We start from the raw sequence: 22,443 nt of genomic DNA, 5'->3' as shown, positions 1-22,443 counted from the left end.
TCCACCTTCTCAGCCCCCACAGTGTGGCCTGGCTCGTGCACACCCCCACCCCTTCTTAAGCTACCTCTGCTCAGAGTCACCCTGGACACACAGGAAGTTCCTGGATGTCAGCAGCCCGCAGCAGGACAGCCTGCTGGAGACGGAGGTTCTTGTGCCCCCGGCCATCCCCAGCCCCCCTGAATCTGCTGCATGGGACCCTCACCACCACTCTCCCCTCAGGAGGCTGGGGCAGGGGGGAGTGAGGCTGGAAATGGCAGCTAACACTCACGCAGCACTTACCGTGTGCAAACGCTGTCCTAAGGGCTTTGCATGGACCGCAACTATGTATGCAACGCCCGCAAAAATAAGCCATTCAATCCTCGCTCTAACCCTGTGAAACACGTATTATTATCCCCACTTTATAGATAAGAAACTGAGGCTCAGAAAGCTTAAATAACTCGCCAAAGGTCACACAATGAGTGGCGGAGTCAGAACTAGAACCCAGGGACTTTTCCGGTGGTCCAGTGGTTAAGATTCATGCTTCCAATGCAGGAGGTGTGGGTTTCATCCTTGGTCCGGAAACTAAGATCCCACATGACTCACAGCCAAAAAAAACAAAACATAAACAACAGGACAATATTGTAACAAATTCAATAAAGACTTTAAAAATGGCCCATATTAAAAAAAAATTTTTTTTTAAAGAGATAATCACAGTGATGTCTCTGTTTAAAAAAAAAAAAAAAAGAACTAGAACCTAGTAATCTGGTCTCTGCTCTTTTCCACAGGAGACTCCTGAGGCCACACTCCTATCACCTCCCCAGGCCTACGCTCCACCTCAGATAGCACTTAGACCTTTGATGGGACAAAGGGTGGGAAACCACCAGCCCAAGAGACTTGAGATCTGTCAGAACATACTGCTTGACCACAGGCAAAACTTGACTCTTGGCCTGGTCCCTGCCACCACTGGCGTGATTTGGGAATAGCCATTTGCTCTCTCTGGGCCTCAGTTTACCCATTTGCACAGGTGGATCAGACATCTGTACACTGTCTCCTACTGCTAATCCTATATGCACAGAAGGCCTAAGCTTCCTCTCACTGATCCAGCCAGTGACAATCTCCTCCAAGGAGACATAATCTCCAGCTGCAAGACCCAGTGGGCTCCCCACCCTCACCCCTGGCTTCCAGCTGCCTCTTGGTTTCCAGGGCCTGGCTCCCAGGGAGAAGCTCGGGAGCCCTGTGGGGCCCTGCAGGGAAGCAGAGAATCCACCACCTCTGTGCATCCCTGTTTACTCATCCTGAAAATGCTGCATTTATTAAAAGCAAGTCCCAGGGGGAGGACAGGCCTTATTCAGTCACCACGGAGATCAACCCCTAAGTGCACCATGTTTTCTAAAGCAGAGGTGGAGAAACATCCCCTGAGGAAGACCACCAGGGCCTCAGCAGCCAGAGGAAGGACTTTGGTCTCCTCCCTAAGGGCGACGAGAGCCACCAAATGGCTTTAGGGAGGGCCTCTGTGAGGCAGAACTGAACCAGGCCCCAGCCCAACTCCTGGCTCCCTGCAGATCTCTTTTATGTTGCTATCCATCACCAGAATTTTAGGAGCAACCATAATCCCTCACTTGCTAAACACTTTCATAGACACTGTCTCCTTTGCTCTAAACTAACCTGTGAGTCATTTCATATTCCCTTTTTGCAAATAAGGGAGCTGAGGCTGGAAGGTGGGTGGTGACTGGGCAGCCTGCACATGAAGCCAAGTGCTGGTGTGGAGCCTGACCTTGTCCTGGGCCTCTGAGCTCAGGCGGGTGCCCTCTTGCTCCCACTTCTGTGGGATGAGGCGCTTCCAGCCCTGGGTGGTCACCTGCTCCCAGAGAGTCCTAGAAGCAGGAACAGGTCCTTTGCCTAGGAGCCGAGGGCTTGGCCTGGGTGCCTCTGGCTGTCCTTACAAATTTCTTGCAGCATCATGCAGCCAGGAGTCCCAGAGGCCTCTATTGAGGCCTGTTGGGAGGCAGGGGGTGAAGAGAGAAGAACACAAATAAGAAAAGAATCAATCGTTCCTCTCCTCCAGCAGCCTACCTCCTAGGTAAGCAGAGATCCAGCACTCAGCACCTCAAAGAGTGATGAGCAATTCTGATAGAAAGAAGTATGCCCATTTTACAGATGAGAGTCTAAGGCTCAGAAAGATAAAACAACTCTCCCAATTCCACCCAGGTGGTAAATGGTGATGCTGGAAATCAAATGGGAGAAGGGAGCAGATGTTTTCTCCAGGAAAACAGTATAGTGTATTTGCAGAGATCTTGGGTGAGACGTCTCCCATTACCTTCATTATGTGATTTAATATTTTCTACTGATACATAATTTGCATATAGGAGAGTTCACTTTAAAATGAGTGGGACCACCGCAATCCAGGCACCTCTACATGTCTAGTCCTCCACAAAGTCCTCCCATGCCCACTCACAATCCTCCCTCCCACTCCCAGTGCTGGCAACCAGTGGTCTGTTTTATCTTTTCCAAAATCTCCTATGAAGGGACTCACCTGGTGTGTAGTCTCTGGGGCCTGTCTTCTTCTCTCAGCAGAACACTCTGCAGATCTGTGCACATCGATGTGTGCACGTCCATATGAGCGGTTCACGCCTTTTTGTTCTTGAGTAGTATTCCCTTGTATGGATACGTCACAGTTTATCTATCCATCCACTATTTGGTGAATATTTGGGTTGTTTCCAGTCGAGGTCTATTTTGAATTAAGTTGCTAAGGGACATTTGCATACAAATTGTTTTGTGGACAAATGTTTTCATTTCCCTCATGTGAATACATAAGGCAGTCATCACTGAGTCGGAGGTAATTGTATGTTCAACTTTATAAGAAGCATCTGAATGTTCTCCTAAGTGGATGCACCCTTTGCATTCCTACCTAAAAGAATGAGAGTTCCAGATGCCCAACATCCTCCCAACACTTGATGTGGCCAATCTTGTTAATTTTAGCTGTTCTGTGCTATGCTTAGTTGCTCAGTTGTGTCCAACTCTTTACGACCCCATGGACCATAGCCTGCCAGGTTCCTTTGTCCATGGGGATTCTCCAGGCAAGAATACTGGAATGGGTAGCCATGCCCTCCTCCAGGGATGTTCCCAACCCAAGGATTGAACCCAGGTCTCCCACACTGCAGGCAGATTCTTTACCATCTGAGCTACCAGGGAAGCGCTTAGCTGTTCTAATGGTTATGAAATAGACACTCTTTGCCATTTAAATTCCCCTTTCCCTAACAATCAGTGATGTTGTGTATCTTTTCCTGTACCTATTTGTCATTGTACATTTTCAGTAAAGTGTCCAAATCTTTTGCCCATTTTGAGGGGGGGCATTGTTTAAGAACTCTTTATACATTCTGGATACAAGTCCAGTATCAGATATATTATGTGAAATACCTTCTCCCAGCTTGTGCTGTTGGTTGGTTTTCTCCCATTGTTGTTTTTCAGTTTTTTTGTTTGTTTGCTTGCTTTTTGTTTCTTGCTTATTTTTTTGCCTCTTCATTTTCTTACCACTGTCTTTCGAAAAGAAGTTTTAGTTTCAATCAAGTTCAATTTGTCAACCTTTTCTTTTATGGTTTGTGCATTTAGTGCCATCTTGGTCTAACCCAAAGTCACAAAGATTGTTTACAAATGTTTTTCCTCTGTAAGTTTTTGGTTTTAGCTCTTACCTTTAAGTGGATCACCCATTTTGACCGAGTCAATTTTCACATATGATATGAGGTGAAAGTTGAGGTTTCTTTCTTTCTATGCAGAGCTTCCATTTTTCTAACATCATTTACTGGAAAGACTATCATATCCTGACTTTGGCGTCTTGTTAAGAACTTACGGTTGTGTGGGTCTATTTTGGATTTTCTGTTCCATTGTTTTGCGTATCTATTACACCAACGCCAAACCATCTTAGTTAATGTAGCTTCACAGTCAGTCTAGAAATCAGGTAGTATAAATTCTCCCACTTTGTTCTTTTTCAGAATTGTTTTGGATATCCTAGGTCCTCTTTATTTCCATAAAAATGTTACGATCAGTTTGCAATTTCCAAAGAACACCCAGCCTGCTGGAATTCTGAGTGGAATAGCATTACAAGTCTTTTTGAGAACTTGACCATACTGAGACTTCCTTGAGCTATTCTTACACTTCTCTGAGTGAGGCTTTCTAATTTTCCGTGTACAGGTAGCCTGCATCCTGATGCACTGTGAATCGGAATCGCTTTCTTAATCTGCACTCTCAGACTTGGTCAGAGCCCCAGAGGGTGCTCTCGAGGCTCACCTGTCCTGCCCCAGATCTTCCTCGTGTGCATCCAGCTGAGGACCATGGACAAGACTGGATGAGTAGGCGCAGGCTCCCCTTGTGAATGGAGCTCCCAACGATTCCAAACTGTCACCCTAACCTTTAAAAGTGTGTTAACATTTCAGTTGCATTTTCTTACCTGCTTCTCTGTTGACTACTTCCTTCTATGCTCTGCCAGAGGTAGATGAGCATGTGGAGCTTCTCTCTCCCCCGAGGGACTTGTCACCCTCTGAAATGTAACCCACCTGCTTACCTTGAAAACTCAGCCCCGTAACAGGCTAAAAGAGGCATGACACTGCAGCTTATTGGCTTCTTATTGTAAGGGTAGAACTGATGTCCTCCTGTAGCTTTCTACATCCTAAGCAGGGTGCGGGTAACTTTTGGTCAGGACCATGGCCTGGGTTTCCAACAGCAACAGTCCCCACAGGGATGAAAGGGCTTCAGGGAGACTGGGAAAGCGGCAAGATTCCACAGGTGGAGGCTGGGGACTTCAAGGAGCCCAAGCCCTGACTCTGGTCTACTCTTGTGGCACAGCGACAGCTCGTCCATCCTCTATGCTGACTGGATCCCTCAAGCCCTATTCCAGGAATAACCCAGGGACCAACGTCACCCCCAGGAGACCCCTCATCCACCCTCTCTTGCATTTTCTGGTCACATTGTTTTCACAGGTGGGCAAGGCAAATGCTTCCACTGACATTTTTTCAGATGAGCAGAAGGGCTGAGGGTCGCACAGAACCTTAGAGCCCACAGGCTCCCTAGAGCTGTCTCATCCACACACAGGACTCTGTGGGGTCCTCGAGGTCAGAGGAGGGTCCTCGGGGCTGGTTTCTTGGTCCCTCTTCCTCCACTTGGGCCACTGCAGTCCTGCTTTGAGATGCTGAGCCCGAACAAAGGTTCCCAATGGTGTAAAAGTTTAAATTCACTGACCCAGTCTAACATCGCTGTTTCTTGTCCTGGCCGTGGAAACTGATCGGAGGTCAGTATCTGGAGCACTGTGCGAAGGCCTCCGGGGGGGTCTGGGCTCAGTGGGGAAGACTGCAGTGATGGATTGGCAATATCTGCCATGGGCACAAGACAGGCAGCATTGGCATGTTTCCATGTGCTATCCCTGCCCCACGAAATGTGCCAGTACCGCTGTTAGAGCTGGGGTGTTGGAGATCTTAGAGGGCCCCCTCCACCCATACTACCCACCACGGCGAGGTGGCCTGCACCAAGGTCAGGTACCCTCCCCCAAGGTCCATGAGTCCCCTCCTGCAGGCTACACTCGGAGCACACTGGCCTCCAGTATTCCTTACCCCAGCAGTCCTGAGTGCAGTTCTAGGGCCTGTGGTAGCATCTCCCAAGGTAGCCCCCTACGTGTGCCTGGGTCACCACGTATATGCACCCCTAGGTCCAAGTGACAGATGTGTTTAGAAGGGCTAGTTTCCAAGGGGAAGCTGTTTGCACAGGGATATAAATGGAGCTTGGACTTGAAAGCTAGACACACATGGGCATGTGAGGTCCCTGGAGGGGGCCTCTGTGCCCTTGCCCTGGGCCCCACAGCTGTCAGGGAGGCGCCTGTGGAACACTCATTGAAAGGGTGTGGTAATGGATTAGTGATGTCTGTCATGGGCAAGGAGTAAGGCGTGGAACCATAGTTTTAAATTATACAGCAATTTCCACATCAGCCCTCCCCACCCAATAAGACCCATCATATTCCTTCCACCTCCTGTCCGACATCCCCGTCCTGCATGGACTTTTCCAGGGAAAGAGTGCTCACCACCTTGCAAAGAAGCCACCCCTGTGTGTTTGAACAGCTCTGCTCATGAGCACGTCCTCCATATGCAGACCCCCAAATTCCTCCCAGGTGCTCCCACCCTTTGGACCAAATTCTGAACAGTGACTTGCATGAGACCACACAGCTACTTGGTGGAACAGCCTAAGTGGGACCCCCAGGCCCCCAGCCCTGCTCTTGCCTCTCCTCTCCACCAAGGTGATGTTCAGAGGAACCCCAGAACAAGTGTGACCAAGGTGAGGAGGCTGGGGGCCAAGTCTTCCTGTGGCTCTGACCCCTCCCTGTCCACCCGCAACCCCAATCATCTTACCAGCCAAGGGCAGTAGAGCTCTGGCTTTGCTGTCCCTTTTTTGCTAAAATGGAGAGAAAAAGAAAAACACACCACAACTTTCTCGGGTCCAAAACAAACACCAAGGACAGTGTTAATAAATACATAAAAATTTAAAGATCTCGATCGCAAAGGCACTTGATACAGGTGGGCTGGGTCGCACAGGAATGGTTCTGTGTGTGTCCCAGCTGCCCTGGGAGGGGGTAGGCAGCAGGTGGAGAGGGCCCCTGGGGAGCCCCTCTAGGGCTTCCATTCTCCAGGGGGTTTCAGGCCGGGGCCCACTGTCCCTATTCCTCTAGCCTGGCTCAGAATGGCCCCTTTGCCCTGGGAACAGAAGAACTGGCCAGCACCTTACGGCCTGCTGAGGGGTCTGGGAGACCCTCTGCATGCCTCAGAGTGAGAACCCCTGGAGAGGTCCTGGGAACTGGGTGGCTTCCAGAGAGCCAGAGGGTCCAGGGAAGTTACCTGTCATTGGAGGTAACGTGGCGGGGGGCAGCTGAGGCCCTACAGCACGGTGGGCCAGTGTCTCCATGGGGCAGAGGCTCACGTCCTGCCCTGGGGCACTTGGCCCTTGTCAACCCCAGAGTCTGGCTATGGGTGGACTCTGGTCCTCAGCCTTGGAGTCTGGTCACCCTCCTACCCCTACCCAGCACCACAAATACACCTCTGGCCCAGCTTAAGCCAGGTGAGAGAAGACCCCTGACTCTAGCAGGAGTGGTCTTTGATAGAGGGCAACAGCGGATGGGGCTCAGTCTGAGAACTCACGACTCCTCATGCTCCACCAAGTCACCTTCCAGCTGTGCTCCCTTCATGCACCAAAGCGATGACCACAGTTGCCATTCCTGGTCCAGCCAGGGGTCTAGCACCAGTTAGGAATCCCCTGGATGGTGAGGACACATACTCCAGGCTGTCCAGAGCTCCCTTCTCGGGGGGTTGGGGCTGGGGTGAGGTTAGGAGGCCCATCTGTAACCTGGAGGCACTGGAAGTCACAGGACGTGCCATCTGCAGGTGCAGAGGTGGCCACCGACACTGCCGTCCTGCCAGCACACTCCAGCTGGACTCTGCTTCTTGGCCTTGGCTGGAGGAGCTGTCTGCAGCTCTTGCTACAAAGAGCTGAGTCCGAGATGAACTTGCCTCCCACCCACCCTAGGCATGTAGCTGAATTCCCCCAGCCCACTTCCTCTCAGACCACCTGCGAGTATTCCCTCCACCTTCCCTGTCCTGCTTTGCCTCTCTGGGCAGAGGGGCCCAGTAGACAGGGCCTCCACCGGGGTGCTCACGAGTCCTGGCAAATGGATCCAGTGTGGGGCCCGGTGGCAGGTGGTGAGGGAGGGGTGGTAGCAGGCCCTCAGTCCCTGCAGGAGAGACAGACAGGAGCCCCTGAGAGGTTCGGTTCGGTCACCTGGGCTGCTTGCTGAGGTATCTCCGGTTAGGACTTTCCCTGATCTTTTTCTTCCTCAAACCCATTTCACAGGGTGAAAAGTGTCACAGCCCCAAACTAGAACGACATGAAGGCAAATAATTTAAAAGACAGTCCGTGCAGGCCCCCGCCCTGCTGTGTCCTCTGAGCCGGGGGTCTCGGGGCAGCACAGAGATTGTAAACTTGACTGGCAGGAAGGGCGAGGCGGGTTCATGTCACCGGGGCTGTGGAGGGAAGGCTGGTGCCTGAATGCTTCGGGTCTTCCCTGAGCAGCCCTTTGTTTTCAGAGGCTGGGGTAGGGGCCCCGGTCCAGCCCCAGGGGGCACTCGGGGAAGTGCCCCGGAATGCTGTAGGGGTTGGTTTCTGGGGAGCAAAGTAGCTTTGGGTCACGGGGGCGCTCGTGCCCAGAGGTCCTGGGAGCGGTGTGGGTTGGTCTCGCTGACGCTGGTCTGATCCCGTTGGCCCCGCAGAGGGCTCCACAGCATCTGGAGCGGCCACGGGTGCTGAGAAGGGGCTCCCAGGAGTGGAGAAGGGTGGTGGTGAGGCCAGGCCAGGGTCTAGGCTCAAGGTCTTCTTGGTGCAGGACTCGCAGCACAGCCGGTGGAAGCCGGGGATGGAGCAGTAGCGATCGAGCTCTTCCGTCTGGCAGAAGATGGACCTGTCCCGCACGCAGAGCTCCGCTGCACACACAGCACAAAGACTGATGCTGGAGGTGCCCATCCACCAGGTCCCACCGCCTACTCAGTCCTTCATCTCCCACCCTCACCACCTCCCAGTCAACCCTGAGGAATCTGGTCCACTCCGGCCAGGGGCAGGCAGCTGGTAACGCAGTGTGACAAGCAGCCTAAATGTCCTGCCACCAGTCAGCACGCATGTGAAACACTAAGCCCCCTTACCACTAACTGTGGCATCAAGCAAATCTAGGTTCCATTCAAGGCTCTACCACTTAAAAGCTGAGAGGCCTTAAACTCTTCAACCCTCAGTTTCTTCTGTAAAAACGGAGATAATGCTGACATTTACCAAATAATAATAATATTATTGAAAATAGCATTTAAAAAGTTTCTGGCATAGAGGGGTGCTCACCGTATTAGTTTTGTTTGCTTTGGCTTAAATGTCATCAAAAAACGGTTTTTGCATTTTTGTGATAACTTCAGGTAGGTCTTTCCAGACAATGTGAGGTCAGGAGCTTAGCTTTCTACTAATTTTTGCCAGGGAAAGAGAAAAGGAGGAGAAGGAAGGGGAGAGGGAGGGGACAAGGAAGAAGGGGGAGGGGGAAGGAGAAAAAGCGAGGAGAGAAAAGGTAGGGTGCAGGCTAAGGGGAACGAGAAATGTTAGGGAAAATGGAAAACAAGTGGCCTCTAGATGGCGCCAGAATTCTAGGACCAGAGTGAGAGCTCCCCTTCGCTCCCCAGAGTGAAAGGAAAGGAAACCAGACGCTTGCACCGCTTGCTTTCACCGTTTGAGCCTCAGCATAGGAGCAGAGCAGCAGCAAGACTCGAGCCAGGAGATAACCTGAAGACATTTAATCAGACCCCTTTGTTTTACAGATCAGGTTGCCGCGCTCAGAGAGGTTCACAGATGTGCACGAGGTCACACAGCCAACCAACTGGTCCTCTCATTAGGAGTCAGGGTCTGGGATCTTTCTGCTACTCATCTTGACAGACCCTGGTCCTTGGGACAGTGAGAAAGGGAAATAGAGAAGAAGCCTAGGAAGGAGCACAGAACATAAAGCCTGGTAGGTTCTTGGTTAATATTTATTAATAGATGGATAGGCAGATGGATGGATGGACGGGCAGATAGATGGAAAGATGAGAGGGTGAACTGACAGGCTTAGGATCATGAAGCAGAGAGAAATGACTGCTACTGTTTTTGTTAATGTTAGCTGGCAGCTAGGCAGGAGTGCATACGTTATCATTTAATTCTCTCAAAAGCCGTATAAAGACAGCTCAGAACTACCACTGCCATCCCCAAACCTTGGAACCAGATATGATTCACAATTCAGAACTTTGGAAGTTAGAAAAGTAATCTTCACCGTATTCATATTATATAACACCCCCGGTGGGCCTGAGGGGTCACCTTGTAACCAAATATGTCAATGTTTCTGTAACAAAAGAATAACTAATTTCTTGTCCGTTCAGTTCCGATTTTGCTGCCCAATGAGTCTGCACCAGATTCAGGGAGACATTTGCAGCTTTCAGTTACTCTGGAACAGCAGATAAGGAACCATGGGCCATTACAAGCATCACCCCCCGCTCACAGCTGAGGAATCCAAGGCTGTGAGGTGGTGATAGTCACCTCAGGAGGCTAAGGTCACGCGAACAGACTGGAAGCTGGGTCTGCTCCACTGCACGGCCCGTGCTTGTGATGCCAGACACTGGGAGGCTGGGAAAGGGATAGGGTCCAGAGATATACTTACTGGATGATATCTTGTTGATGGGATCCAGAGGCCCAGACTGTGGCACCCACTGCCCCTCTGGGGTCACAAGTTCCCGGACGTCAGCTTTCACTGTGGAGTTCTGGAGATTTCCTGGGAGGGGCGGGGAAGAAGCTCTAGTACTGGGGGTACCAGTGGGCTGGGAAGCCAGTCAGGCTGGGCCTCAGGTCTAGGCCAGAGAAGCTGGCCAACCCCCATCCTACCCGGCTCACCTCCGCAGGCGGGCAGGCTGCAGGCCTGGACCGTGTCCGGCTTGGCCCCCTCACACTGCCCCAGACTGTTGGCGTTGGTCCGGCACACCACCTGCCGCTGCTGGATGCCCTCTCCGCAGGTGACAGAGCACTGTCATGGAGGGTGGGGGGGAGGGGGGGCAGGGTGGGGGCGGGCCAGGCCGGGGTGGGGTGGAGGGGGGGCAAGATGGGGGCGGGCCAGGCCGGGGTGGGCAGAGAGACAGAGGAAGGAGGCGGTGAGCTCCGAAGCCCAGCCAATGTGCAGGACAGAAAGGGTACAGAGGAGGGTGCCAAGCCTCTGCTTGACTTGATCCTTGACCAGGATGCACAAGGACTGCACTCAACAGCCTCTCCAGGTCAGTGCAGCAACTTCAAATACTCCGCTGCTGCTGCTTAGCCACTCAGTCATGTCTGACTCTTTGTGACCCTGTGGACTGTAGCCCGCCAGGCTCCTCTGTCCATGGAATTCTCCAGGCAAGAATACTGGAGTGGGTTGCCATGCCCTCCTCCAGGGGATCTTCCTGACCCAGGGATTGAATCCGGGTGTCCCACATTGCAGGCAGACTCTTTACCATCTGAGCCACCAGGGAAGCCCAAATATTCCTCAACTAGGTGGGAAAGAGCCACTGTCTTGATCTTAGAACCCCCGAACCTCCCCACCTCCTGGAGGGGGCCTGTGGGGCCCCCTTCCAGCACTGCCGCTTATGTCCACTGTGTCTAGTTTGTACCTGGGTCCTCAAATAATTTGTGTATCACCCTGCACACTCCCTGTTGCCATCCACCAGTCCTAGGGACCTGGGGCAGGTCTATGCACTTGATGATACCTTGTCAAGGGGATGCAGGAACCCAGACTGTAACACCAGCTAAGCCAAGAGAGCTAGGTGTCGGGGTCCCCACAGACCCCTCTAGCTCTGACATTCAATGACTTTGCTTTCCAAAACTCAGCATACAGAGACATGCTCAAAAGTGTCCTGGCATGGGTGCCAGGAGCAAAAGGCCATTGGTGAGGACTGCCACACACACCATCTCCTGGACCCCCCATGCTCTAATAGATGGGTAGGGTCACTTCAAGAAAAGCAAGGGAGGGTGCCCCATGTGACCAAGTCACTGGGCTTGTTTGTTTTGGGCTTTCTTTTGGCCACTCCACACGGCATGCAGAACTCCCCCAACCAGGGATCAAACCCATGCCTCCTGAGGTCACTGGGTTTTGCGAGCACTGAGCACAGCCTCTCCTAGTGGGATGGGAAGGACTTTCAAAGGTCCACTTCGCATACGGGGGCAGGTGACGACCCAGGGAGACCCAGGGGTCACACACCACACAGAACCACGGGACCAAGACAGCTCATTTTCCCAGGATGAAGAGTTAGAACACAATAGCTCTGGAATGTTTCTGCCAGTCTTACAGGGCCAGTGATCTTCCACCAGCTGTCACCTGTTCTCTGTAAGGGGTCCCTGATGGACCAGCAATCTGTCTGTTTTACATTCAAACAAATAAAGCTATATGTTACGGAGAAGAATATAAAATCTGCATGGGTTGTGTGGGGATTTTTAGTTATTTAAGATACTCTGTTTTGGACTTCTCTGGTGGGCAGTGGATAAGAATCCACCTGCTGATGCAAGGGACATGGGTTTGATCCCTAGTCCGGGAAGATCTCACACGCCTCAGAGCAACTAAGCCCGTGGGCCACAACTATTGAGACTGAGCTCTAGAGCCTGAGAGCTGCAACCACTGAGCCCTCGTGCCCTGGAGCCTGTGCTCTGCAACAAGAGAAGCCGTCGCAATGAGAAGCTCGTGCACGACAACTAGAGCGCAGCCCCGGCTCTCCGCAACTGGAGAAAGCCTGCATGCAGCAACGAAGACCCAGCGCACCCCCCCAAATTAATAACAATAAAAATCAAATACTCTGTACCGTGCACTACTTCAAGCCTACAGAAAAGTATGAGGAAGCTGGTCATGAACGCCTGTTCAAACAGCCCACTAGCAAAGTCAATAAATCAGCATTCTGGCATATTTTCAAATATTGTGCTGTGTCTTTTTAAACTACATAAATGGTAGCCCCATTGGAAGTATTTTTGTCCTTCATACGTCAGTGCTTTTTCTCACCTATTTTTCTGAGGTTTATCTATGTTGATAAGTACAGTTCAAGTTTATTTATTTTTCTTGCTGTATAGTATTTTATTACATGAACAGACCATGGGGGTTTTTTCGGTATAATTTCCTATGGATGGATAGATAGATATATAATATTTCCTGATATTTTTCTATTATAATAGGCGTTATTGTGCTTATCTCTGTGATCAGCTGAAGTTTCAAAAATTATAGTCAAATATACAGACCATACAATTTACACTGTGACCACTTTTAAGTGCATGGTTCAGGGGCATTGAGTGTATTTACACTATTGTGAAACCCTCACCACCCAGCTCCAGAACTGATTCTTCTTCCCAAGCTGAAACTCTGCACCCATTAAACATTAACTTCCCACCCCCTCTCCCCCAGTCCCCTGGCAATCACCCTTCTACTTTCTGTCTCTATGGATTTCACTGTTATGGGTACCTCACGTTAAGTAATCACACAGTATTCGTCATTTTGTGTCTGGCTCATTTCACTCTACGTCTTGTCTTCAAAGCTCAAACCCAGTGAATTTTCAAGAAAACACAAGACCCTGTGGTCCCTGGACCATTCCACAGCCTTCTTATCGTCTCCCTTTTCTTTCGCTGACCTCGCAACAATGAACTTGCTACAGAGCTGCCAGAGTGATCTTTAAACCTGAAACCAGAGCTTGTGATACATGTTAAAACTTTCAAGGTTTTAACTGCTCTCAGAATAACTAACTCCTCATAAAGCCCTGCAGCATCTGACCCCTGCTCACCTCTCCAAAGCCATCCTACAACCCCTGCCCCTCCCATTCAGCTCCAGTCCCTTTCTGTTTCTGGAATGTAACAAGGTCGTTCCTGCCTCGGGGTCTTCCTGTGGCTCATGCCTCACGTCACAGCTCTAATGTCACCACCTCAAAGAGGCCCTCCCTGATATGTTATCCTGTTTACTTCTGCTCAGGTCCAGCTGCAGCTGGTGCATGCTTCTGTCTCTGGTACTTGTCTCACGTCTCCCTCACTGGACTGTAAGTACCACAAGGACAAGAATCGGGTCTGTTGGAAATGGGTTCTAGGCATTCTTAGCACAGTGCGCCTGCAATGTAGCTGGCACTCAGTAAATACTTCCTGAATGCAAGAATGTGCTTCAGGGACTTCCCTACTGGTCCAGTGGCTACGATTCTGTTCTCCCAATGCAGGGGGCCCAGCTTCTATCCCTGGTCGGGGAACTAGATCCCACAGGCCACAGTGAAGATGGAGGATCCTGGTGAGACTCAGCACAGCCAAATAAAAATAAATACTAAAAAGAATGTGCTTCAATTCGCATACCTAAAACACAGGGATATTAGCCCAGGCCTCCTAGCTCTCAGTGAAGGTCAAAGCAGATACTGAATAATATAAAGGCCAAGAACAAACCCATGTTCCAGCATACATGGGAGCTGATGGACTCAGTTTTGAGAAAAATCAAATCAGATGCAGGGAGAGAAATTCAACCAGAAACTCTGCCTGCATGGACAACCAGAACTCTCGGCAGCTCCCCTCCCAGACCCACCTCTTTCTGGACTTCCAGGGTAAGTGCCTATTAGCCCAGCCCCTTGTACTGTCTGAGAACAGCTCACCTGGGACCAGGCTCCTGTCCGCCACTGGAGTGGACAGGGCACGCGCAGGCAGGGCCGACGGGCCTCAGGCCGCTCCCCGGGGCAGGCCTTGGCTGGCATGGCCTTGTGAGTACCGTTGGTGAGGGGCAGCAGGCACTGCACCCCCCGAGTCTGCACCCCAAGCTTCCCACAGCTCCGGCTGCAGGCGCCCCACTCCTCCGTCACCCACCTGGAGACAGACAGGGAGAAAGGTAGAGGGAAGGCAGGACTGCGGCATACTTTCTCCCAGAGCTGCTCCCACCCTCCGAACCACAGGAGGCAGGAGCCAGAGAGAAGGGCTGGGCTTCAGAATGCTTGGGGGCCAAGCCATCCACCTGACTCTGCAGCCACCGGGTGTGCGGCCTTAGGAAGGTCACTTATTCCCTCCTCAGTTTCCTCATCTAAAAAACGGGTATAACGCCTATTTAAATTCTGCCACCCTGCGGGTCCTTGCACCTTGCAAGCTCTTGACCGCTCTAAGCCACAGTCAGCCCACCTTTACATCGGGATTCTTTCAACACTCTGGATTTTCCTGGAAGCCCAGTGGTTAAGACTTTGCCTTCCAATGCAGGGGACATGGGTTCAATCTTTAGTTGGGGGACTAAGATCCCACATGCTGCAGGGTGACTAAGCCCGTGTGCTGCAAACCACAGAGCTCATGAGCTCTGGAGCCCACACTGCAACTAGAGAGTCCGTGTGCCACAAAAGAAGCAGAAGTACCCCAGCCTCCAGGGGGGTCTCGGGACAGTTAAAGGACATGTATACATAAAGCATGTGGCGGAGTGCTTGGCACACAGCAGGTGTGTCATAAACGTAGGCTCTGTCACCATCACCGCCAGTGCCTGCAGAGCTTTGGCTCATCAGCCAAGCTGGTGGTCTCCAAGCATCTTTTAGCTTTAGCCACAGAGCAACTTCCCAGTGGCATCTTAAGCAGATGCCCTCTGGAAGAGTTAGACCAAAGCAAAACCGCTCTTGTCTAGAAAGAGAAAATGCAAGATCCCTGTGGCAGGATGGAGGGAGGGCAGCCCCCAAATGCCACTCCTCTATTTCCTGAGACACCGTTTAGTAAACCAGGGGTTTCAGCCAATCCCTTCCTTTAGAAAACAAAACAAAAAGCCCTCAAACTTCACCTGGCATTTAACACATGAAGAAACAAGCCATGTTTCTGGCGGGTGACCTGCTGAGGGTCATGAAGGCATTAGCCCCACATACTCTGTGACCACCAGTATCTGTGTGGAAAGTGGCCGGAATAAAAAGTAACGCATCAAAGAAAAGCATGGAGGGCTAGGGGGCTGGGGACCGTGGCCTGGGGCTGGACACAGGGAGGCCATGGCAGGCTCGAGCACCGGCCACTAGCTCCCACCCTGGCCCCAGGCCCCTCCGCCCTACAGGAGCAGAGCTGCTATGGGTCAGCAAGGATGAATCGGAATCCCCTCCCTAACCCTGAGAGGACTCCAGGGAGGCAGGTGGGCGGACTTGGTTCTCTGTGGTTTCCTGCCAGCCCACTACCCTCGGCCCTGCCTGAGGGCCACTAGAGAAGCCTGCTAGGGGCTGAGGGGGTGCTGGGCAACAGGCTCAGAGGCCAGATCTCGATCCTACACCAATCACGGCTCTTTTCTCCCCTAAGCCCCAAGAGAAGAGAAAAAAAGCCTCTCTTTTCTCCAAATACCCCCAAGAACATGACCCTGTGCTCAAAAGAGCCAGGGAATCCCAATCAGGGGCTAGACCGTGGCTGGGAGCTGGCAGGCCAGGCCGTGTGCCTGGGCCCCAGATGACTGGCCAGAGGAACTGGTGGACATGCCCCAACCTAGGCCCTGGAAGCACTGAGCTCATCTTCACCTCCATGGACCCCCTGGATCATGGAGAGAAAGCTGGGTCCACAGATCGGGCTTCAGCCTCCCCACCTGTAAAAGGATGCTGGGAGGGACAGAACAAAGGCAGCATCTTCCTCTTTCTGGGAGTGAAAGCTAATCTAGAAACCTCAGAGGGGATGGATAGGCAAGGAGGGCAGTGCTGGCCATGGGCAGAGTCTGGTGTGTGGGTACTCTCTGCTCAGAGTCCCGGCTGCAGGGTCTGTGTGCCCCCACGCTCCAGTGCTGGAGGAGCACCCCTCATCCTGAGGTCAGGGCTGCGGGACGTCTGTGTTCAGCCACCTCGTCCCTCCCCCGGAAGCACTCACCCTGGCTGGGCGCATGGGTGCTGGTTGCAGCGCCGGCGGATCGGCTTGGGCCTCTTCCTGTGGTCGCACAGGTGCCGCTGGACCATGTGGTGATCTCGTCGGCGCCGGCAGCCGTATTTGGTGAACTGGATCCCTGGAAGGAGGGCAGCCTGCTGTGGGGGCTCAGTTCTGCCAGGCCCCCCACTATCCTGGCCCAGAGCCTCAGGGACTGTGAGCTCTGAGTCCCACCTCCCTCTGGGCCTGTGCAACATCTCCTCCCAAAGTCACTTTCTAAGGAAGCCACCAGCCCATCTCAGGTGTCCCTGCCATAGTGCAGGTGGGGATGTGGCTCTGCACCACAGCCTCTCCGCACAGAGGGGGAGCCCTTGCAGGGCAGAGACCCTGCCCCAGGCTTGTCTCTAGCACCCCCAGCCCAGCCCCAAGGCCCTGCCCAGGCAGGCTGTCACACCCCAGCGACCTTGATGGAGAAACTGAGGCATGAGCTGGGGCCACGGTAAGTGGAGACAATTTCAGCCCCCTGACCCCTCCTGCTCCTCTCCCGAGAGGCCCTGGGCTGCCCCACAAGGGGGCTGCAGTCAGGCAGGCTGGTACCTCCTCCGCAGGCCTTGGTGCAGGGCGCCCAGCTCTTGAGTGCCCACTCGTAGGTGTCTGTCTCCTCCAGGAGCACATTGTTGCTCCCGATAAGGGGCAGCAGGTCCTCGTGGATGATGTACTTGTAGGCCAGACTGCTGCGGGGGCCACTTTCAGCTGGGGGGAGTACCTGAGGGGAGACGGAGGAGGTGGCACAGGACTGGAGGGCGGGGAGCAAGGCCAGCACAGGGAGACCAGAGAGGAGGAGTCACCAGGGAGGATGTGGGGTCAGAAGCAGAACCAGTGGAAGCCAGGAGGGGGTAGCACCGAGTATGGCCTGGGGAGGACTTTCAGACCCATAGCCACAGGAAAACTCAGGCCAAGCACCTACTGCGTGCCTGGCCTGAACAGCCTGTGTGCCCATCGGTGATTCTCCCTCCCACACACCTAAGTTCCAACAAGGGCAGGAACCATGTCTGCTGGTCTGTCCTGCTCACGAGAGCACTCACACTGCCTGTCTCTAGAAGATGGTCTACGATAGAGATTCTTATCAGATATATGATTGCAAATACTTTCCCCCATTCTGTTCAGGTAACCTTCTCACTTTCCTGAAAATGTCTTTTCATGTACAAAAGCTTTCAATTTCCACGAAGACCAGTTTATCTTTTTTTTTTTTTCTTTCATTGCTCATGCTTTTGGTATCGTATCTAGGAATCCAAGGTCATGATTTATCCCTCTATTCTCTCCAAGAGTTCTATGGCTTTAGCTCTTGTTCTTGGGGCTTTGATCTATTGTGAGCTGATTTTGGTAGACGGCGTGAGGCAGGGGTTCAACTTCATTCTTCTGCCTGTGGCTATCCCGTTGTGCCAGCATCGTTAGTTGCAGAGATCCTTCTTTCCCCATTGAATGTTCTTGGTATTCTTGTTGGAAATCAACTGGCCATAGGTGTACGAGTGGGCAGTAAATATAGCGTGAACAGGAAGCACATGTTGGATTGAATTAATATACTGACACCGACTGGCTTCAGACCCTGTCCTCTAGGACCTCCCTGACCAGCAAGAGTATCACCAGAAACAAAGCATGTCCAGGGTCTCCCAGTCACCAGTCAGTGACAACAGAGGCTCTCCTGACCTGGTCTCCTAAGTTAACAATCCCTGATCCACAAGCTCTGGCTTATGGTCTAGGAAGAGGAGGTGTGGGCAGAGGTGGGTCCCAGCTGGGACAGTAGCTGGCAGTGTCAGACAGCACCCATGAGCCACAGGCCATTGGACGCACTTGCTGGCAAAGTCACAATGCAAGTGGACACCAGAAGATGGCAGAATAACAGGGGGAACCAACCCAGGTCCTCCAGCTCCTCCTGGGCCCTGTCTCTGAGCTTGCATTATGGAGGACAGGCTCCCTGAAGGGGTGTCTCTGATCAGACAGTGAGACAGTAGTTTCTTTTTCCCTTCTCACTTCCCATCCCACCAGCCTGGAAGTATGGAGGGCACCTTGGCCTTGTCCAGGCTCCCAAAGACACCTGAACAGGAACAGGAGTGTTGGCTCAGCAGCAGAGACAGGGAGTTAGGGGACTGGGCTGGGGCAGCAAGGGGAGTGGGCAGGGGCCACCACGCGGGCGAGGGCTCACCAGGACAGTGACGGCTTCGGGCAGGGGCCCGCTGGTCTTGAGGCTCTCCTTGGCGCCCTCCACCACGTACTCCCACTCCAGGCCCATTGCGGTAAAGGTCCGGCTCGTGGCTTCCTTGCCCTTGGGGTTGAGGATGAAGCTGCCTGTGACCTGGTTCTTCACCGCTGGCCATGGGGAGAGGGTCACACAGATTTCTATTCCCCTCCACAGGAGCATGAGCCACACCTCGGGGCTTCAAGGCCGTCCCCACGGGTCCCTCGGGGCTCTTGCCTACCTGTCACTCTGTTCCCACCTGAGCCTTTCCCCAGTCAGACGGGTCGTGCCACTGCCCCCTGGCAGCACCCCTGCCTCTGGACCCTGGGGCACACCATTCCTCTCCCCTGGTCTCCCCTTCTTCCTGCCTGACAGATCTCCACCCACATTTAAGGCTCAGCACAGTAACAACCTCTGTGCTGCTGCTGCCACTAAGTCGCTTCAGTCATGTCTGACTCTGTGCAACCCCACAGACGGCAGCCCACCAGGCTCCTCTGTCCCTGGGATTCTCAAGGCAAGAACACTGGAGTGGGTTGCCATTTCCTTCTCCAATGCATGCATGCATGCTAAGTCGCTTCAGTCGTGTCCGACTCTGTGCGACCCTATGAACAGCAGCCCACCGGGATTCTCTGACCATGGGATTCTCTAGGCAAGAATACTGGAGTGGGTCGCCATTTCCTTCTCCAAACAACCTCTATAGCAGAGCATAAAGGCTAAGAGTATAGGCTTTGGGTCAGACTGATCTGGGAAAATTACTTAGAGTCCTTGTGCTGTCTCAGTTTCACCATGTATAAATTTTGAATGCCCTTTGAGGATAATCACAGTATCCCATGCTCACCTACCCTGCCAAGGGGCTCTTGGGACAATTAAAGTTCATATATGTAAAGAACGAGGCTGTGTGCATGGCATGCAGTTGGCACATAATAAATGGTAGGCACTACTACTGGCATCAAAGCGGCGTCTGAGTTATAGTTGCAATTACAGACATCCTGTCTCTCCCACAGCCTGTCAGGATATCTCCTCTACCTCGGTGTCCCTGGCCCAGAACAGGGCTGAGCACAGAGTGGGTGGATAAAAAAAAATCTGTAAACGTCTACCCCTTACAGTCCCAGCCAGTGAGTAACTCACAGCCTACAACTGGAGCTGGCTGGCGGGCAGGAGGTGTGTAGGCTGCAGACACCCCAGCAAAGGCCCTGATTCACAGCCTTATTCACCCTGGAAGCACCAGGGGTTGGAGAAGGGCTGCACCCTGGGACCCGATCCCCCAGCCAGGTGGGGAGGCCAAGGCTCTGGAGCCCTGGGGTGTCCCCACCTGGGGTAATTATAACATAAAAGCCAGGGATACAAGGCACCAACCACAGGCTGGTCACTCTGCTCACTGCCAAAGTGCAATCCTCACATGCATTCTGAGGTTGGTGCTGTTATTAATCCAGATGGGGAATCAGAGGCTCCGAGATGGGCAGGGGTGTGTCCTGGACACGCAGAGGCTGCTGGTCCAGCTCTCAGGAGGGCCAGCCTCTTTAGTGAGCAGGAGGAGAGATGCCCCTACCCCCAACAACCTCATCTGGCCCAGCTCCAGAATGGCCAGACCCTCTGGGCTAGCGCCAAGCATCGCCTTAGGCAGGGCCCTTGTCTGTCCCCATAGCTCACGGCTACTGCTGTCCCCCAGTCCCTGGCTGTACACCCCACCTTCCAGGGGGTGGTGGGCTGGACTCTCCACCATCCAAGTCCTACCAGCTCTGAGACCAGGCCCTACGACTGACCTGCTCCATATTTCCAGCAATTCTCTTAACCTCTCAGGGCCTGTTTCCTCAACTGCAAGATGGGGTAAAAAGAAGGTTGTCATGAGGCTCCAGCAAATGAAGAGTGCCAGCTTCCGGCCCCACACACAGTGGGTGCCACAAGCACGGCTTCTCTCCCTTCACTTCCTTTCAGAGTCCATGCCCCTAAATTCCAGGAGTGCCAGACGTGTTTGGACAGGGCCTTGGCCTTCACTGCCAAGGCAGCCACCTGTCCCAGGCTTCTCCAGAGAGCACACACCCTGTCAGCACACATGTGCACACACGGGCACATGCACACACACTCACACATGTATATTCTGCACACTTTTGCCAGGGTTGCTGTGGATCTCACACACATAATAGTCACACAATCTGTGCCAACGACAGGTCTCAGCTCTGCTTCCTTCCCACACAAGCTCCTGGAGAGCTCTAACCCTCAGGGACTCATCCCACAAGCCTCTACCCCAACCTCCACAGAAGCCCGTCTGCTACCTACAAGCCCATCGAGCTAGCTCCCTGGGAAGGCTAGACATCTGCACAGGGTAGGGATGGATGGAAGGAGCTGGACAGGCAGCCCAAGGGGCTGCTGACAGTATGGAATCATCCGTAGGGCTGCAATAAGAGAAGTATTTGTAACCACCTTCTTTCAAGGGCAAATGACCTTCTCTTCCTGCCCCTGTCCCTCCCCAGCCCCTGTGCTGGCACAATTCCCCAGAGCCAGACAGGCAGGTGTGCAGGGAGATGGCCTAGCCAAAGCCCTCCCATCTCACAGCCAGAGGTGTGGCTGGCAGGGCACGCGGCTGGGAGATCGGACACCAGGGTCCAGACTGGCTCATCCTGCAGGTGAATGAGGGTGCACAAATCACCCATAACCCACTTAGGGCCTCAGTTTCCCCTTCTGCCTACTTCAACTCCACTCAGGTGCCTTCCAGACCAGGTGAGGAATTTCTACAGCTGGGCTAATGTAGATGCACAGAGAGTGCAAGTTCCCCAGGAGATTTTTAAAATGTTTTCTATTATTTTAATAATAACCTAAAAACACGACTGTTGGCATTTTTGTAATATATGAACTTTCCCAGAGATGTTACATTTTGTGTTTGTGTTCATGATGAGCTGGTAACAAGCAGTGCGAGTTGGTGGCTGTGGTAGGTAAGAGGGGGCTCTGGACAGGCCATGGCCCAGGGCCATCACACCCACGCACCCTCTGTAAGGAGTGAACATAGGCAAGTGTGGGGAACCCAGCACTGCCCAGCATGTGGGCAGCAGCCTTCTGCCCCCCTGCTCGCCAGGAGCCTGCTCCAAACCATACTAATGTGATTTCAATCGAGATAAAATTCACATTGAATACAACTCTGCCTTTTAAAGGGTGCGATTCTGTGACTGTGTAATCACCACCACTATCTAATTCCAGAACATTTCATCACCCCTGAAAGAAATCTGAGACCCATTTGTAGTCACTCACACCATTTTCCCCTCTCTCCAGCCCCTGACAACCATCAACCTACTTCCTGTCTCTATGGATTTGCCTATTCTGCACATGCTCATTTTTTGATGTCAATTGTAGTTTCAGCAAAACCAGAATGAAGCAAACAAACACACAAAAATCTCCCCTTCTTACACTTATGGGCTTAATTTTAATTCTACTGATTGATTCGGGGGGGCTGTCATTTTTGATGTCTTGGTTTTAAAGCTGTATAACTGCTGCATGTATAAAGGGTAGGCATCCAGCTTAGAGATTATGTGTTTAAGCATCATTATAATAAGAATAATTGAAGGGTCCCTCTGGTAGACTGCAAAAACAGCCACAAATTCCTCCTATTCCTTTGGTTCACCCCTTTGCACTGTGATGTACCACATCTCCCATTAGGAGATACTCTGCTTCTACCTCTTGAGTCTGGGTTTGGCCATGGGGCTTGTTTAGACCACTCGGACATGAGAAAGCAGGACGCAAGCAGAGACCTGAAATGGGCTTGCACATCGGGGTTTGCCTGCTCTTGCCACTCCTGAGGACCATGCAACAGATCCCACGTGCATAATCCCAGGCTAGCCAGC

General features: G+C 52.5%; 1 protein-coding gene across 2 annotated transcripts in view; it reads right to left on the bottom strand.

The window, feature by feature from the left end:
• Positions 1-6,480: 6,480 nt before the first annotated feature.
• ADAMTS14 (ADAM metallopeptidase with thrombospondin type 1 motif 14) overlaps positions 6,481-22,443 on the bottom strand; it is a 95,118-nt gene continuing 79,155 nt past the window's right edge. For both annotated transcript variants that reach the window (XM_061405239.1, XM_061405240.1), the window contains exons 16-22: positions 18,578-18,741; positions 16,972-17,140; positions 16,381-16,513; positions 14,184-14,391; positions 10,453-10,582; positions 10,223-10,333; positions 6,481-8,486 (exon numbers count right to left, since the gene is read on the bottom strand). In XM_061405239.1, coding sequence (XP_061261223.1) covers positions 8,017-8,486; positions 10,223-10,333; positions 10,453-10,582; positions 14,184-14,391; positions 16,381-16,513; positions 16,972-17,140; positions 18,578-18,741 — 1,385 coding nt within the window. In that variant the 3' untranslated portion in view covers positions 6,481-8,016. The remainder of the gene's footprint in view (positions 8,487-10,222; positions 10,334-10,452; positions 10,583-14,183; positions 14,392-16,380; positions 16,514-16,971; positions 17,141-18,577; positions 18,742-22,443) is intronic.

Source organism: Bos javanicus, chromosome 28, assembly GCF_032452875.1.
Source record: "Bos javanicus breed banteng chromosome 28, ARS-OSU_banteng_1.0, whole genome shotgun sequence".
Lineage (NCBI taxonomy): Eukaryota > Metazoa > Chordata > Mammalia > Artiodactyla > Bovidae > Bos > Bos javanicus.
This window is presented reverse-complemented; position numbering and strand designations above follow the sequence as displayed.